The sequence below is a fragment of the Leguminivora glycinivorella genome, chromosome 21, assembly GCF_023078275.1.
Source record: "Leguminivora glycinivorella isolate SPB_JAAS2020 chromosome 21, LegGlyc_1.1, whole genome shotgun sequence".
In the NCBI taxonomy this organism is placed as follows: Eukaryota; Metazoa; Arthropoda; class Insecta; order Lepidoptera; family Tortricidae; genus Leguminivora; species Leguminivora glycinivorella.
Window position 1 is genome coordinate 12,983,820 of NC_062991.1, and position 13,632 is coordinate 12,997,451.

At 35.2% G+C, this 13,632-nt stretch overlaps 1 protein-coding gene across 1 annotated transcript in view; it reads right to left on the reverse strand.

The window, feature by feature from the left end:
* LOC125237595 overlaps positions 1 to 10,877 on the reverse strand; it is a 613,374-nt gene extending 602,497 nt beyond the window's left edge. The window contains exon 1 of the mRNA XM_048144735.1: positions 10,739 to 10,877. Within this exon, the coding sequence (XP_048000692.1) occupies positions 10,739 to 10,793 (55 nt within the window). The 5' untranslated portion in view covers positions 10,794 to 10,877. The remainder of the gene's footprint in view (positions 1 to 10,738) is intronic.
* Positions 10,878 to 13,632: the final 2,755 nt, after the last annotated feature.

Sequence of the window (13,632 nt, forward strand, 5' to 3'; positions counted from 1 at the left end):
TAATAGTTATTACGGATGCAGGATACTCGCCGATGCATACTTACTAATCCCTTCCCACTGAGCCACCTGCATTTTACACTGCCTAGATATCGATTGCCGACCGATTATTCCGACCCCAATCCCTATTCTTATCCCCGTCCCTATCTCTATCCTTGTCCCCGTCCCCGTCCCCGTCCCGTCCCTGCCCCTGTCCCTCCCCTATCCCTATCCCCGTCCCCTATCCCTATCCCTATCCCTATCCGCATCCGCATCCGCATCCGCATCCGCATCCGCATCCGCATCCGCATCCGCATCCGCATCCGCATCCCTATCCCTATCCCTATCCCTATCCCTACCCCTACCCCTTCCCTACCCCTACCACTACCCCCTACCCCCTACCCCTACCCCTATCCCTTCCCTATCCCTAACCCTAACCCTATCCCGTTCCTGTCCCTGACCCTGTCCCTGTCCCTGTCCCTGTCCCTGTCCCTGTCCCTGTCCCTGTCCCTGTCCCTGTCCCTGTCCCTGTCCTTGCCCCTGTCAAATTATCATGCTAGGAGGTGAACTTTGAAAAATCCTTTCTTAGTGCTCCTCTAAGGAACTTCCGTGTCAATTTGAAATCAGCTCTTGAACCAGAAGTAAAGATAAAAACTAATCCTATACTTATGGCTATTTTGGATATTTTAACCCCATTGCACAACAACAGGGGAGAAAATTTCTTTTCCACCTCATTCGATTTTAAATATTTATCGTGATCAGCGACCCGATAAACCATAAAAACGATACCCATATTGTGTTTTTGACTTTACCCCCTTTGCACCCCTTTAGGGGTCAAATTTTCAAAAAACCTGAAACATGTCTTTAGGAATCCTCCTGTGAAGTTTCGAATAAAATAGTCAAACTAAACTTGTTCCCCGATACAAACTTTGAACCCCCATTTCACCCTTTTAAGAGGAGAATTTTGAAAAATCCTTTCTTAGTGCTCCTCTACGCCATATAAGGAACCTATGTGCCAAATTTGAAATCTCTAGGACCAGCGGTTTCGGCTGTGTGTTGATATGTCAGTTAGTCAGTCAGTCAGTTTCTTCTTTTATATATTTTTTGATATTTAAACCCCATTGCACTACAACAGGGGAGAAGGTATTTCACTTCCGCCTCGTTAGATTTTAAAAGCGTTGTATTTATCGTGATCAGCGACCCGATTAATCATAAAAACGATACCCATATTGTTTTTTTGACTTTATCACCCCCTTTTCACCCTTTTAGGGATTAAACTTTCAATAATCCTGAAACATGTATTTAGTCTATGTCTTTGGGAATCTTCCTGTGAAGTTTCGAATAAAATAATCAAACTAATCTTGTTTCCACATACAAAATTTGAACCCCCATTTCACCCCCTTAGGAGAGGAATTTTGAAAAATCCTTTCTTAATGCTCCTCTACACTATATGAGGAACATATGTGCCAAATTTGAAATCTCTAGGACCAGCAGTTTCGGCTGTGCGTTGATATGTCAGTCAGTCAGTCAGTCAGTTTCTTCTTTTATATATTTTTTTGATATTTAAACCCCATTGCACCACAACAGGGGAGAAGGTATTTCACTTCCGCCTCGTTAGATTTTAAAAACGTTGTATTTATCGTGATCAGCGACCCAATAAACCCTAAAAATGATACCCATATTAGTTTTTTGACTTTACCACCACCTATTCACCCTTTTAGGGGTTAAATTTTCAAAAAACCTGAAACACGTCTTTAGTCATATGTTTTTAGGATCCCTCTTGTGAAGTTTCGAATAAACCAGTGAAACTAACATTGTTTCCCCATACAAACTTTGAACCCCCATTTAACCCCTTTAGGAGGCGAATTTTGAAAAATCCTTTCTTAGTGCTCCTCTACACTATATAAGGAACCTACGTGCCAAATTTGACATCTCTAGGACTAGCGGTTTCGGCTGTGCGTTGATATGTCAGTCAGTCAGTCAATATCTTCTTTTATATATTTTTTTGATATTTAAACCCCATTGCACCACAACAGGGGAGAAGGTATTTCACTTCCGCCTCGTTAGATTTTAAAAACGTTGTATTTATCGTGATCAGCGACCCGATAAACCATAAAAACGATACCCATATTGATTTTTTGATTTTATCACCCCCATTTTCACCCTTTTAGGGGTTAAATTTTCAAAAAACCTGAAACACGTATTCAGTCATATGTCTTAAGGAATCTTCCTGTGAAGTTTCGAATAAAATAGTCAAACTAATCTTGTTTCCCCATACAAACTTTGAACCCCCATTTGACCCCCTTAGGAGGTGAATTTTGGAAAATCCTTTCTTAGTGCTCCTCTACACTATATAAGGAACCTACGTACCAAATTTGAGATCTCTAGGACCAGCGGTTTCGGCTGTGCGTTGATATGTCAGTCAGTCAGTCAGCTTCTTCTTTTATATATTTAGATCGTCGACGATATAGTTTTTTTTTTAGATTTATAATATGATCCTGTTATCAATGTCTAAGAAAATGCTACTGCTTTTAAAACTGATTAAAAAGAAACTTGGGTTACGTTGTGAATATTTTTCGGTCTAAATGGAATCAAAATAAAATTTAAAAGTGGCAGTGGAAAAGATTATTTATAGTTACTTTAAACTGTTTTATTTAAATATATACCGGTTTGTCATCAAGAACCACCCTATCGCTTTTTGTTCAATTCGAAAAAAACAATTTTTTTTTCGCGTTCATACATAATAAATATTAGAGAAATTGATTGTATTTGAACTAAAGAATCTTCCCTTAAAGTTAACGGAATTCAATAAAAACAGGGTGTATTACAACAATTAATTTTACAACGCACCGATTGCCTGCCAAGTAAATATTATAATTATATAAAACGATTTTGATGAATGATTTAGTTCCACCATGTATTTCAACATTTTCAACCATTGACATGTGTGTTATAAATAATAAATTATACGCTATTCAAGGCTTCAAGGCCTATATTATACTTTTATAATTTAGAGTAATTAGTTATTTGACTTGGAGGAACGTTAGAATATAACTATGTTTTAAAAAAAATATTTTCATAAGTGTGAAATTACCTTTCTTTCATGTTTTTACCCGACTACAGCAACGCAAAAGGTGGGTTATGATTTTGACCGGTATGTATGTGGGTATGTATTTATGCATGTATGTTCATCTGTTCCCTCATAACTTCTAAGATACTCATTATCTACGAACAGACTTAAGAGTTTTATGTAGTTTATTAGTCATATGAAGCATGAAATGAAATATAGCTACCCAACCAAATATATACCCAAATTGTGATTTATTTAAGAAATTGTACATGGACCGAAGTGGTCCATATTTGCTTAGTCTTTTTATGATTTGAACTTTTAAATAGTTAAAAAATTTGCTCTGGATATAATATACGTTGGATTTTCTAAATTTTTTTGTTTTGTTTATTTAATGTATTTATGCCCCTATATTATTTAACAAAGATTCATCTCGTATAAAAAAAATGCTGCCATGAACGTTGGTTCTACGTAACCGAAATTGGCACTTTAGAATTTGATTGAAGTGATTCGCAGACTTTTACAACTTGTAGTTGTTTAAACGACAGTTTGCAAGTTTGTTGTAAGTTGTTTTATAGTTCATTTGTGACGTTAGACACGATAAAAGATCAGAGTACGTAGCCAAATGTACAAACGCTCACGATGATATCTGTTTCGTAGTTACCTATCTCTATTACCCTTATATATTTTAGTTGACGACCGGTCTGGCGCAGTCGGTAGTGACCCTGCCTGCTACGCTGCGGTCCCGGGTTCGAATCCCGGTAAGTGCATTTATTTGTGTGATGAGCACAGATATTTGTTCCTGAGTCATGGATGTTTTTTATGTATATAAGTATATACTTAGATTCAGATTCAGATTTATTTATTTCTCAAAATCCATACATATTTTTAATTAGAAACTAACAAAAACATGCACACATAAAGAGATCGTCAAGGCAGGTACACTAGGTTCGCATTAAAAGCTAACAATCTTACAAGTAGGTATATAACCATTTTTTTTTTTAGTTAGGTTCACATTTACTAAGAATTATAACTTACTAATATAGACATTTAATATACATATATAATTTACTAATACTTAATTGGAAGTCACGAACATGGCTAGGCACATTAATAGGTATTATTTAGGTATTCTTTTATGCTATAAAGTGTCTTGTCAAGTAGTAGCTGTTTTACTTTGCGACGGAAAGTGTTGAAGTTGGTCTCAGTTTTTATTACTTTTGGCAGTTTGTTGTAAAGTTTTTGCCCTATAATTTTAGGACACTTTTTAGCAATTTGTAATCTGCATTTGCTTTGTCTTAAGTCGTCGGGATATCTCGTTGGTCGTTTACTTACATCACCAATACGATCAAATTCATTTGGATTATTCCTTACATACATTATAATTTCTAGGATATATGTCGATACAGATGTCAATATTTCTAACTTTTTAAAAAGTTCTCTGCAGCTAGCATCGTACTTTGCGTTTGCTAATATTCGAATTGCTCGTTTTTGCATTTTTAATACACGTTCAAATTCCGTTGCGTTTCCCCACAGTATAATCCCATAAGACAAAATTGAATGTATGTATGAAAAGTATGCTTCCTTTAGGTGGTGATTTGATATGAGGGGTTTCAATTGTTTGAGTATATATATGCCTTTTGCTAGTTTTCCACATACTGAGTTTATATGATTTTTCCATGATAATGTTGGATCCAGGTTGAAACCAAGTAGTTTCACATCCTGTACTGTGTCAATAGTTGTGCCATTTGATAAAGGTACGATTATTTTCTTAGCGTCTCTTAGTCTAGTGTCAAATTTCATAATATTTGTCTTTTCAGGGTTAAGTTTAAGTCCATTAATTCTAAACCACCACTCTAATTTCTGTAGAACTATGCTTACTTTATTAGTTAACTTATCATCACATTCATCATTTACAATAATTGTCGTGTCGTCAGCATATAATATAATTTCTCCGTCAATGTCAAGTTTATCAATGTCATTTAAAAATATGGAAAATAGGGTGTTTCCCAAAGATGATCCTTGTGGCACGCCAATTGTTGTCAGCCGTGATTGTGACCTATAGTGCTTGCCATTTACTTTTATTTCTACAGTTTGTTCTCTCTCTGACAGGAACGATTCTAGTAAATGAGCACCGTGATCCGTAATGCCATATATTTTTAGTTTTTCTACAAGTAGAGAATGATTTACAGAGTCAAAGGCTTTTGACAGGTCTAAAAAGATTCCTACAACTTTTTGTTTATTTTCTAAACATCGTATTACGCTTTCAATAAATTTATGAGTTGCCGCAGTTGTGGAGCGCCCTTTTCTATATGCATACTGTGCATCTGATAGCGCTCGGTTTTGTTCCACATGCTTTAGAATGTCATTTGAAATTATAAATTCTATCAGTTTAGATACCATTGGAACGATAGTTATTGGTCTGTAGTTTTCCACATTCGTTTTATCGCCCTTGCCTTTATAAATAGGGCACAATCGGGTTCTCTTCAGTGACAGAGGATATATGCTGGAGCGGAGTATGTTATTTATAATGTATGTCAGTTGATTTGCTAAAACAGAAATAATGTCAAATAAATTTTTTCCTGAGATATCATAGATATCCTTTGTTAGCGACTTAGACACCTTTAGTCGAGCTATCTTTACAAGTTCTGCTGGAGTTATTTGAGAAAAGGCAAAGGCAGTTTGTATTTCGGAACAGTTTGACCTTAAATGTTCTATAGCTTGGTTTATATCCGGGCAGTTATTTAAAGCAATATCATTTCCCACTCGAATTAAATATTTATTTAAGTAATCAGGTATGTCAGTGCAATCAATCGATTCATTAGTAATTCCGTCTTTTAGATTCCAGTTGTATTCTTGTACGATGTTATTGGTTTCTTCTTTTATTATTTGCCATACTTCTTTTTTTGGATTTTTTGAGTTGATTATACGGTCTTCTGTGTGTGTTCTTTTCATATTTTTCAATAAGGCTTGTTCTTCTTGTCTCTTTTTGCCTAGAATTTCCTTGATGTCAATTTGCGGGTACTGTTCGTGGAATAACAGTAGATCCTCTATGTCGCGTTGTACATTGCAGGCTGATTCACATATCCATGAAATACGATTTTCGTTTTTCTTTTTTATTAGTTTCTTTGGCATATACATATTCATATTGTAAACTAGTTTTTGGATAAAGTTGTCAATAGTATATGGGTTGTAAGAAACAAGTATTTTATTCCAATCATACGACATCATCGATTCACAGAGGTTTCTTGTATTTTCTACACTTTGCTGGCGTCTTTCGACGAATACGTATTTCGGCTTACAATTTTCTTGTGTATAAACGTGGGCTAACCGTAGGCTTATATCTCTATGTATATAAGTATTTATATATTATGTATATCGTTGTCTGAGCACCCACAACACAAGCCTTCTTGAGCTTACCGTGGGCCTCAGTCAATCTGTGTAAGAATGTCCTATAATATTTATTTATTTATTTATATGCGCGACAGAGCTAAAATCCATTCGGATACTCCGGCAGAGCCTTTACCGAGGTCACCTAAACTGTCCTAGAACCAAAAAATATATACATTTTGCATGATGTTTATGCGTCCTAAAGCGTCAAGTCTTACATAAGTCCTTTTCGAATAAAAGTCATCGTTATTTTTAAGTCGATGCCATCATCATCCTCCTTGCGTTATCCAGACATTTTCCACGGCTCATGGGAGCCTGGGGTCCGCTTTGACTACTAATCCCAAGATTTGGCGAAAGCACTAGTTTTTACGAAAGCGACTGCCGTCTAACCTTCCAACCCGAAGGGTAACTAGGCCTTATTGGAATTAGTCCGGTTTCCCCACGATGTTTTCCTTCACCAAAAAGCGACTGGCAAATATCAATTGACATTTCGAACTCGCGATCTCCGGATCTAAAGTCGTACGCTCGTAACGCTAGGCCACCAGCGCTTTTTAAGTCGATGCCAGATAGTAAAAAAAAAAGTAACTAGTTTCATATAAAAACTTTCATGTGCTAGTTATATTTAAAATATACAACGAATACAAATTTCTTCCATTGCTATTAGTTTTTAGCCTTTGAGAACCACGACTGTACATTAAACGAGCATTTTTCAATAAATTCATTGTATTTAAATTATTTATAAGTTTGCCTGAGTACAAATGCTCCGCAAATTACTTATACCTCTACAAGTCTACATGTCGTCATGGTTGCGGATGATGGAATGTCATGTATGGAAATGGTCTATATTGAGGGTTTACTGGTGGAACCCGATAAATAGAGAAAACTGGTTTTTGAAATTCGAACTATTGTGCAATTCCCACAATGTTGTTATTTCAAGGACAAATTATCTCGATTTATTGGGTTTTACCAGTAAATCCTATTATTTTAAGTATGTTTGACTGCGATACAGCGTCTGTTATTTATATGACCCGAACAGCTGTTAAATGGCTTAGTTCCTGGCTGGTTAAGATGACATTAAAGACAGCCGTGATGAGTTGGCATCCTGAGAGGAACCGTCAGTCAGATTTGAATTGGAAAGTATCGCAGTCAACTGCACTGCATTTCTTTAAATATATCAGGTATATTTCTTTAATAAGGCCCTAGTCTGATCCTCTAACATAAATGTAAACTCTTTAGAGTCTAACTTTGGCTGTTAGATTTCGCTTTGGGCAGTAAAAGTTTTGCCCTACTTCGTGTCTAAATAGCTCATTATAAAAACTTTCCCACTACGCAAGCTTATATGCGATTGTCCCACCTGCCGGCCTAACCGAAGTAACAATTGTTGACGGTACATGGCGATCCAAACGCAAGTGGCGTTACTACAGAAGGTTGGTAGACAGAGCTAGCTACTTTAGTTCTTAGACTTTGTGAGCAACTACTATACGAGTACAATAGAACATGCGTTTTTCGATAAATTATTTGTATTTGTAAGTTTTACCCGAGTGCAATATAGTCCGCAAATTACCTTAACTTTTACTGTTACATTTTGTTTTGGACAATACTTTGCCCTACTTTGTGATCTCTAAGTAGCTCATTCTAAAAAAAAACTTTCGGTATCACCCACGTAATACTCTACGCTTATAAGTAAGCTTATGCAAGCTTATATGCGACTGTCCTAACTGCCGGCCTAGGTGAGGTGACAATCGTTGACGCCACGTGGCGATCGAAGACCAACTGCCTCGGTCATGCCTCTACAGAAGAGCAATAAGGAGAACTAGCTACTGTACGCTAAGCGGTTGTGATATCGGCTAGTACCCTGCTCGGACAATAACGATGTGGTCGCAAGTCTCAAGAGACTTGTGAGGTCATTATATATTGTTCGCGACAGTTTGACCAGCGGGGCAGTTCTCAAGACGTCCCTTGGCTAGCCAAGCTAGCTCTGGACTTTCTCGTTGATACATGTTTCCGTAGTTTGACTCAGTGTGAGTGAATTTATTAATTTAATTTTTATGCCACAAATAAAATAGTAATTCAATCCCAAGAGACTTTTCAAGGGTAAGTATTCAGTTCTTAATATTCGGCAGCTTTTAAATAGTCCCTATCATGTTGTATAATATATTAATGGTTGATGCTGCATATGCTGCTCATATATATTTATTATTGCTTTTATGCAGGCCCATATGAATTAAACATAAATGTAATCACAGAAAAAAAAAAACTTTTAGTAAAGTTAACTTAAAATACAGAAAGTAGTTCCACACGATACTGGCGCCCAACGTGGTACTAAGAATAGTCCAGAAGATATTGGCGCCCAACTTGGGGCTAAAAATAGTCCAGAAGATATTGGTACCCAACGTGGGTCTAAGAATAGTCCAGAAGATATTGGCACCCAACGTGGAACTAAGAATCGTCCAGAGAATCTTGGCGCCCAATATGGGGCTAGGAATAGTCCAGAAGATATTGGCACCCAACGTGGTTAGAATAGTCTAGAAAATATTGGCGCCCAACGAGGGGCTAAGAAAATTGGAGTCCACATTCGAACACCTGTTCAGTAACCGGCCTATCTTATTAGAATTATTAAATTTCCTATGAGGTGGCTGATGATGATGGATGATAAATCAGTTAAGATAATGACTCGTCTGCTCGTTTGCAGATCACCTTAAAAAATAATAGTCCTTAAAATTTAAAATTTTAACACTGGATTTCATTCGCATTAGTCTAATATTAGTTAAATTTACGAATGAGTTGACCTTGAATCTGATTTACAACTTTGATCTTATTTTTATGCCTGCACGAACACGATAAATGCCAATCGTTAAGACAATCATATAGATAAGATATCAAAACCAATATGAAGTCATACACATTTTCGGAATGAGAATCGATCTCCTGTATTATGTTTTCAACGAAGTGTTCACACTCGTTTTCTCGAGAGAATTGACCTCATTATATATAGGTTTAATAGGTATATGAATCTTTTTCGGAGTTTCGCGACGACTTATTTGGCAATACAGTCTGAAACAATGTATAAATTCTTTATTGTATAAAACACAAAACACAAGTTTGACGCAAGATAGTTACTAGGCATTATAACTGTCCTTTAGAGGTATTTCTTTCAGCTAAAATTTTAGTGGATAAAATAAATATAAGATAAGATAAGATAAAATTTATTTCATAGAAAAATGTCTAAAATTAAAACGATAAGTAATAAATAAATCAATATTTATAGGAAAAATCTACATAGGATAATACTATTGTGTGGTCAATAAAGCCTGTTTCAGGGTAAAGGATGTAAATAAATAGATATAGACAGGCCTTTTTGAATTTACTCATTTCAATTCCGATTAGTTCCAATTTTTAGTTTATAATTTAGGTAGTATTTAAACTAATTAATATTAAAATGGTTTTTTATCTTTTACAACTTAAAATTTTTGTATAATAATTATGTTTAGATATAAATCATCCTTGATATTACTCAGAATAAAATATATATATATATATATATATACAAAAATATGAGATGTACCAGTATTTAAGTGTCATATCAGGATTTGAACCCGGGACCATAATAAGAAGGGTGACTTCCGACTAGAAGGCCGTTAATAATATATGAAAAGTGATGGATGCTGCGAAAATGATTTGCACAAAAGTTTATTGGTATGAAAAGTATGAAATAGGAGCGAACAAAATATTTCGAACATTCTTAGCAGACTTGCTTCATTTTTTCTTATTATTTTTAATTTCAAATATTGTCGATGTATCGATGTGTTAAAATATATAATATTAATATTTAATCTAAAAATTTCAAGTAGCATAAACATACCTATTTCAAACGGTATGTATGACTGTATGTATTACTTATAAGGATAATGATAAAATTAAATTCTGTACTTAATAATAAATTGTCTTATGTATAAAAATATTACATTGAGAACGAACAAGGAAGATAAAATAATAGTAATAAATGTGAGAGTAATAATTAAATACCTTTCAATACAACTTTTTTTTTGTATTTCTCAATAAAATATTTTAACAATTTAATTTATTGCTTAGTCCTTCTACAGTTTGTAACATTAGTGTTTATGTTCATGCTCAGTCGTAACCAAAATTTAAACTAATTAAAATATATGTTTTTAGTTAACAAGTTCACAAACATACCTGAAATATAAATTATAACCCACGTTAATATTATTCTACCTTCCGCATACTCATCTCTCGTAAACATCCCCAACTTCAAACTCCCACCCGAAACTTCAAAAAACTCACCATCTAACAGGAACAAAAGTCTAAACAGGATGCCAATCCGCCTCATGATCACCATCAACACGCGAGTCACTCACGATTCTCACTCAATCAGTCACTCACCGTATGTCGGTCACTCACTCGCGATCGCACGCGTCCGCCGGCCGCGGGCGCTCGGTCGAGACTGGCGTAGTCGCTACGAGATTCATTATACGCGGATTCTCTAATAAGTTGCAGTTTCACAGTTTGTGTATGAATTTAGAGTGACAAGTTGGTAGGGTTGGTAGGGTTGCCACGTTGCTTTTAGTTATGTAGCGTAACCTATTTAATGATTTTTTAGCATAATAATAATATGTACTTTTTTTTAATGTTCCTGCTATTTTGCTTTGGTTTCATTTCAGTTTTCGTTTGTCTCACTAACTAATGCATTTTTTCGACACACTCTTGAGAATGAACACCCTTAGAACATTAATATTCTTACGTGTAAGTAAATGTACCTATAAGCGATATTTTGGCTGAATTAACAAGTTATGAATTGAATCTAGATTATTAAAAAGGTCGATTCGAGTAAATGCGTTATATTTGTGAAGAAATATATACTTTCAAGTAAAAAGGTCCAAATAAAATAACCGGAATAAAAATACATAACATTACTTACGTCGGAGAGAAAAATATATTTAAGTAGGTACATTTGCTTACCGTCAGTCTTGTTTACATAAAAATAATAATATCTTCCATATACTTATTCATTTTATCTTCTTTGGTAATATTGGCTTTTCTGTGTGAACTGAGTCCAATAATAATTTAAAACTATTCGAAATCTGAATTTGCGTGTTCAATAAAAGTTCTTCCATGAATTTATTGTAAAGGACTTTTCCCCTTACTAGCTCGGAAACACGTGTTTTGTCCTTTAATACCAGCGGGTAAAAACGCATTTTATCCACTAGTGGGTAAAGTAATTTGACCTTGAATAAAGTCAAATTAACAGCTTTAAAGTTGATACAAGTAGGTGAATCTAGTAATAAAGATGATTTACCACCTGTGGAACTACTGGAAGCAGTGATAATCGCATTTTTTGCGTTGTAGTTTCCTCGCTACAGTGAGGGGAAAAGTTTTGTGTTACACTCGGGTGCAAATGTATTTTACTTCTCGTGTGTTAAAGAACTCGCAAGTTCAGGATTCTATTCTCGACCCACTCGCTTCGCTCGTGGTTCAACTATAGAATCCTTTCACTTGCTCGTTTTTCAATTCCACACTCGGCGTTAAAATACAACTTTGCCCCTTGTATAACAAATAACTATTATAATAAAATAAACATTCGCAGCTATAACAATAAAAATATTTTACATTTTATACGGAAATGAACGCCATTTACACACTTGGAGGCTTTGGTCACTTTTTCTTTGTATATAATGTATAATTGTATATGATATTTATTTCAGTTTATATATGTAGTATAGGTAATAGTAGTGTGACTACTTAAAAAAAACAAATTAAAATGCTTTCAATGAAAACAATTTAATTTGTTCTTAGAGTATTGGCAAATATAATAAAATCTCAATAATTTTCAATCAATCAATGTGTTGTGGTGACGGGCTAAAAGACTTTCATCACTCCTTTTCCTCCCATGGGTGTCGTAGAAGTCGACTGTGGGATATGGGTTCTAGTTTATAGTTATTTCTTGTCGGAAAATAATGAAATTTAAATGAGAAGTCAGGACTTTAGGTTTTGAGTTGAGTTCACAACCAAAGTACGTACATCCGTTTTCACATTATCCGGTCCGTTATCGCAGGCAGGATTTCAATGGAAAATAATCCAAGATGGCGCCTGTAATGTATGGGATATCGGTCCGACATCCAATATCGGATCGGATAGTGTGAAAACGCACTTAAGCGTCACGGTACACACAAAGATTTTTTGAATACTAAGGTACTCAACCGATAAGCCGGTTCTATTAAACCTGATACCAAATCTACACTTTATAAAGACCATATCATTGTATGAGTGCCTCTATCTCCACATAACAAACTTTGCCGCCGCTATGAGCTCACATTTAATTTGATTTCCAATTGCTAACTATCGAGTTTGAGATTTATCCCGCAAATAGTTTAAAGACTCTAATTAGTTAAAATTAGTTATAGTCAGCGATTTCAAAAACTAGTTATGCTAAGTAAAAGACTAACTTTGTTTTAAATTGATTTTATGACATAGTTAAAAAATAATGTACTAATAGTATAGTATAGTATAGTATAGTATAGTATAGTATAGTATAGTATAGTATAGTATAGTATAGTATAGTATAGTATAGTATAGTATAGTATAGTATAGTATAGTATAGTATAGTATAGTATAGTATAGTATAGTATAGTATAGTATAGTATAGTATAGTATAGTATAGTATAGTAGAGTATAGTATAGTATGAATAAGACCTTAAATGACCTACAGGGTTGGAAGGTCAGATGGAAGTCGCTTTCATAAAATGTAGTAACTACGTTAATTTTATTATATGTCATCATGCCTGTATCCCATAAAGGGGTAGGCAGAGCACATGAAACAGCCGGCGCATTATGATTCCAATTTTATCATTTATCCACGTAGATAAAGCATCCGTCACGCTTTGGCAAGTATGTCAGTGTGAGAGTGACAGTTGTCTTATCCACGTGGACAAGTGATAAAATTGGAAGCATGATACGCCGGCTGCATAAGTTTCAGTGCCACACTTGGCAAATTGTTACATTACAGTGACAGGTTGCCAGCTTACGCCACAATTATGTTACCATTACCACATATCCCACAGTCGACTTATACGACACCTAGCACCTACAGGAAAAAAGCGGGTGGTCAAATTCTTAACCCGTCACCACACAGGCGTAGGCTCCTGTAAGCCGTAAAAAAAGGTTCAATGACTGATGAATAC